The following is a 5545-nucleotide window of genomic DNA, read 5'->3' as shown; positions in this document are numbered from 1 at the left end:
CGCTCACAGCGCGAATTTGTCCAATGAGACTGGCAGCCTTTGCCGCCACCACACTGTTCTTTTACACTTGGGCGGGCTTTGCCATCTTAGTCCCACCTGCTCCTTCCGCAAACCAATGGGAAGTGTGTCGCTCGCGCTCTGAGCAGTGGGAAAGACGCCGAGGCCGCGAGTACGCCGTTGCCTTAACAACCGATCGCAGAGGAGTCCATTTGGCGATGGTAAGTGCTGGGCGTTCCGTGGACCCTGAGTGGCGCCTCAAAGCCCTTCCTAGGCCTCATTGCGGCCCTGCAGCCTTTCCTGCATTGTTCTTCATCTTGGCGTACTAGTTCTTCCTTGGAGTTCCAAGCCGGAAGGGTAGGAGAAAAAGTACAGCCTCCGGCCGCTAGCCTGCATGCGCTTAACCACTGCCCCCCTTCTCTGCCTCCCAGGCACCTTCATCCACCCCTAACCTGCCTCGTAATCTCTGCTGGTTTTCCTGGAACCGCAGGTGACCATTTTGTTGCAGGGAACACGCAGACTCCTACTTCAGTCAGACTCAGGCCTCCTGGCCGCTGCCACCTACTAAAGTTTATGCATGATGCTAAGAGGTTTAGTGTATTCTGATGTTTGCAAATGTATTGAGGCTTTCAGGAGATGCTTTGAGCTTGGTATTCTCAGACAAGGCACCAAGTGCCAAATGCATTGAGAATTAGCATCACAAATAGATGTTTTAACTACCTGGCTAGAGCTGAGCTGGATTCAGGGGCAGTTGATATCTGTTAAGTATTCATGCATGATTGGTTTCTCAGTTAACTCTCAGGATGAAGAATGAGGGATTTCCTGGCTTCTAAAATCAATACTTTGGAAAGATTAATTGTTCTTTCCAGGAAACTTCATTATTGCTCAATTCTTTATAAACTGTTTTCTCATTAATCAGCTGTCTGAGCAGTGGCATTAGAATAGGGAGGGATCGTTTTTCATCTTTGGTAATGAAACTGAAGCCACACCATGCTGGTTTAATTGAATATACAATATAGAAATATTCATAATAAATTGATAAGCTTGTTCCTTTCAAACAAATGTGGTCTCAAATTTGCTGTTTACTAGCTTTAGAAAAGGAGGAGAAAATTGAGGCATGTTCAACCTTTATGTAAAAATGATTTAAAGAGTTTTTAATGCTGCTTCTTTATATTTACAATTCTTTGATTTAAGACATTTTGATTAAAAATTTAATTAAATTTAATTTCCTAAAGTAACATGTCTATTAAAGGTATAAGTACATAAACTATCTATCCTCTAATGAAAAACTGCTCATGTTAACACCAGAAATTTGTATTCATATAGTCACTTGTTGTATGTTGATCTATACAAGAACAAGGAGGAAAAATGGTAATATATTATTTTAAAATAAAAAGTCCCTTCAAGCTTCTGTCTCCCCAATGAAATATAGCTGGATTTAATCATGTGAGACATTACATCATTAACAGAAATGATGTTTTAATGTACAGTTATGGTAGAAGATAACCATATTTAATTAGTGTATTGCTGATTTTCTGTTTTTTACAGTGTGGTGGTAAAAGCTGAAATATACTTATTAAAACAGTTTTAAATTAAAGTTTTTCTCTTTTTCTTCTCAGAGGAGTTTTTTTTAGACTTGGGGTTAATTTTACTTAGTTTTTACCCTTGCTGACATTTGTGCAAGGGAGACGGGGAGTATGACTTAGCCTGAGCATGAAGGTCAGAGAATAACTTCGAAGAGTTGGTTCTCTCCTACCATGTAAGTTCTGGGTTCTCACTTATGTTGTCAAGCTTGGCAGCAAGACATCTCACCAGCTTATGAAATTTTACAGAATGACATATGTGCATTACTCAGAGTGGAGCATAAATGAAAGATTTATGAATGTCTAGAACTGTCATAAATAAAATATTGACTATGCCTTGTAATACTGTGCTTCTGTGTTTGTGTAATGTCTGAAGGCCTCTAATTTTAAGAAGACAAACATGACATCCAGTGGCCAGAGAAAAAGAATGAGCCCTAAGCCTGAACTGACTGAAGAACAGAAACAGGAAATCCGGGAAGCTTTTGATCTCTTTGATGCTGATGGAACTGGAACTATAGACATCAAGGAACTAAAGGCAAGGTGCACACATTCCTGCTTTGGCACTTTGTGTTTCCCTGTTGTTTGTCTTTTACCTATCCTTTCTCTCTTCTTGTAAAAAGTAACAGAAGAAGGTAACCTGTGTATATTTTGCCTGAATCAATGATCTAATTGATAAAGCTGACTGCAAATATAAATTAAATTAGCATTACAGTGTTCCCTCATCATTTTTTTTTATCATTTTGTCAGGTGCTAGGTTAATATCCTCAATAGTCATTTTTGCTTCTATACCAGTTATATGTGTTTTTTTTAGATTTTTCTGTTTCATTGTAGGTTGCAATGAGGGCCCTGGGCTTTGAACCCAAGAAAGAAGAAATCAAGAAGATGATAAGTGAAATGGATAAGGAAGGTACAGGAAAAATGAACTTTAGTGACTTTTTGACAGTGATGACTCAGAAAATGGTAAGTTAATTGAGATAAGGAGCAAACTTTTTATCCATAATGGTACATACATGGGAACATAGACATAAAAATAACTTTATTCAATAAAATCTATACCATTCACATGCTTAAGGATTGTATTATTAATTGAGGAGATCCCTAAGTTTCATTTCACTTTCTTTAATGTTACAGCATTACAGAAATTATTTTACCTTGTCTCTTATGGCCATATGGTAATCACAAGCACTAAAACATGTTAACACAGATTTGGAAATGCTTCTCATTTTTATTTTAATAGTATTAAAAATTAGATTAGCATACAATAAATCAGGTATTATGACATTTTCAGACAAATGCTTCTCATTTTGGCAATTTAGTATGTGCAATCACACATACTAAAGAATTTTGAGCTTTAGAATAGTTAAGGTGTTTTGGTACTTTTAAAGTTTCTTTCATCTATCCCTAGTTTCTCAGATCCTATTAGCAGGTCCAAAGGTTTGAGAGAACATGATCATGTCACCTAAACCAAACCAACTTTTCTCTTTCATTGACCTTCTGGCTTGTTGGTGTGGCTCCTTCTCTCAGTATGCCTGGAGAAAGGTAACCCCTTCCATGTTCCCCAAAGTGTTTCCCAGGCACAGGCCATACCTCTTTAACAGTTGAGTTACCTTGAAATCACCATATGTATATCTATGTGCATGTGTGTACTGATTTAAGAGATCAGGAAGCTTAGTATTCTGCTGTCCCCTAGCAAATCCAATTGATACTCAAGATTGGTTCCTATATTGCTCTAATTAGTTCTCTACTTGTTGCTCCTGGCAAGAACCTTCCTGAAACATTTGAGGTATAAATGCTTTTGGAAATTCTGTTCTCTTTATGTTGGGACCCAGTAATTCTTTGAAATCCATTGTACAAAATGCCTCTTTCTTATTAAAAATGCTCTTATAAGTACATCTCTATCTTCTGTTAGCATAAACACTGTTTGTTTCTAATTATAACCCTACTTACTGCTTTTAAAAAATTTAAAGTTGAATCTAGAATCTCCTTGGTTTATATAGTGTTTTAGATTCAATTACATTTCCTTTGTAATCCCTGAGTTTATGTTCAGTTTACTGAATTTGTTTTCTTTTTCTACAATGGATCATACTTTTTTCTATGACTAAAGGCACATGTCACAACAGCTATCACTAGGACCATGAGATGATGTGGATGGGGCCAGGGAATTAATCTAAGAAGATAGTTTCCCTAAAACTCCCCCCTTGGCTTTAGAACTGGGGAAAGTTCTGAACAAGACAAAACACAGGAAAGGCAATCGGTATAGATAGATACCTAGTAATATCCAGTGTTGGGTGCTGGAAAGATGAGCCCCATCTCACGTCAGAAGCCCTTGTCTTTTACTTTAGAAAACTGTCCAGTTGCACTAGGAGTCAGTCCTCCCTACATGGTTCATTGGCCCCTCAAACCAAGCTTCATTCCCATTTATCAGCACTTGTTGGCTTTTCTACCAAGATGGCATCTTTTTCTACTGAATTTTGAGCTGATTATGAAATAGATGATGGGAAAAGAAGTAGCCAGAGAGTACATTGCATTGTAGACCAGAGAAGCTGGCTTGCCTGGCTTTCTACCATGGCTCAGTCAGGTTTTTGGAGACAAAAGGATGACCAAAAGTGGCAGGGCTTTAGTAACTATCTGTTTTATGTTATACTAAAGTCCGAGAAAGACACCAAAGAAGAAATCCTGAAGGCTTTCAAGCTCTTTGATGATGATGAAACGGGGAAAATATCATTCAAAAATCTGAAGCGTGTGGCCAAGGAGTTAGGCGAGAACTTGACCGATGAAGAGCTGCAGGTGAGTAAAGCCTCAGTCAGAAACTCAAACCCCTCCCACCTTGGAGCCCCCTGCCTATCCAAGGTTCTATTTTCTCTACTAAGAAAACTTCTTATGCCTCCAGTGATAATTTGATAGCCATGGAACCTTCTTCTGGAACACACATGTGTGGCTGAATTTCCTCTTTTGTGTTTCAGGCCAGGGTGACTTTCTAGCTCCTTTTCAGTTGATGCATTTGATAATATGTATGGTTTAGTTTTCAAAAAACTATCACAAAAAGTGGCACACTCACAGTAGATGAACCATAGTTGTCTCTCCTTACAGCATTATTTGAAGTTTCTTATCTAATCTCTTTAAGTTTAGTTGTGACTTAATCTAAGATGAACCCTTACTACTGTACAGGAAATGATTGATGAAGCTGATCGAGATGGAGATGGCGAGGTCAATGAGCAAGAGTTCCTGCGCATCATGAAGAAGACCAGTCTCTATTAAGATCAGTGCTTCTTTTTCTACTGCAAGCACATGTGACTAGATTTAGTGCCTGCCATTTTGTGAAATATGGCTTTTGACAACCCCCTCCCCCTAACCTCTGGGGTAACTAGCCGTGACCTTGAATCTATTTTTGACTTTTGGAAGTTCCTTTGATATTAGGTTCTTTGTACATTTTCCTGCTGACTAGTTCAACAGGACAGAACAAGAGCACATAGTGGGAAAAAGGGTCTGAAAGTGTGACTGCAGCCACTCCACTTTCCATTACTCCACATTGCTCATGCATTTTCACACAGCTGCAAACACACAATGGCTTCTTAGATGCCCATGTATCCATGTCACCGTAAGCAGTGGTTGTTCTAAAATTGTTCTAGCTTTTAGTTGACACCAGAGTGCAGACTTCCTTTCATAAAACCCAATGAGTGTTTGCAATGGCATTTAGAAATGTGTTAATGCATTTGTTTTGTTTTAAAAATAAAACTTTTCTTAATTTAAGCTCTCATTCTTTAAAGGATGAGTATTTCTACCTTTAACTGTGAGTTCATTGTAAACAATTGTGTTGAGGGAACCCACACACACACACACACACACACACATATAATTTTCCATCAGCCTATGATCAAAGAAAGAAATAATATTTTGCTACTTTTCTGCCATGGATGGTTTCTTGCTTTCAAAACTTGTGACTTTGTACAACTGGTAGTATTTCC

The 5545-nt window shown here is 38.3% G+C and overlaps 1 protein-coding gene across 3 annotated transcripts; it reads left to right on the top strand.

Moving 5' to 3' along the window:
- Positions 1-115: 115 nt before the first annotated feature.
- Cetn2 (centrin 2) lies at positions 116-5330 on the top strand. Of its 3 annotated transcripts, none has more exons than XM_051178268.1 (5): positions 116-218; positions 1957-2115; positions 2412-2540; positions 4230-4367; positions 4749-5330. In XM_051178268.1, exons 1-5 carry the CDS (start codon positions 216-218, stop codon positions 4836-4838), a joined length of 519 nt encoding a protein of 172 aa, XP_051034225.1. In that variant the 5' UTR covers positions 116-215; the 3' UTR covers positions 4839-5330. The 3 variants fall into 3 exon arrangements, with proteins under 3 accessions (XP_051034225.1, XP_051034227.1, XP_051034226.1); XM_051178270.1 differs by lacking the exon at positions 116-218 and adding an exon at positions 333-354; XM_051178269.1 differs by lacking the exon at positions 116-218 and adding an exon at positions 448-487.
- The last annotated feature ends 215 nt before the right edge of the window (positions 5331-5545 follow it).

Source organism: Phodopus roborovskii, unplaced genomic scaffold (genome assembly GCF_943737965.1).
Source record: "Phodopus roborovskii unplaced genomic scaffold, PHOROB, whole genome shotgun sequence".
Taxonomy (NCBI): Eukaryota; Metazoa; Chordata; class Mammalia; order Rodentia; family Cricetidae; genus Phodopus; species Phodopus roborovskii.
Note: the sequence above shows the minus strand (reverse complement) of the source record. Positions and strands in the feature narration are given on the sequence as shown.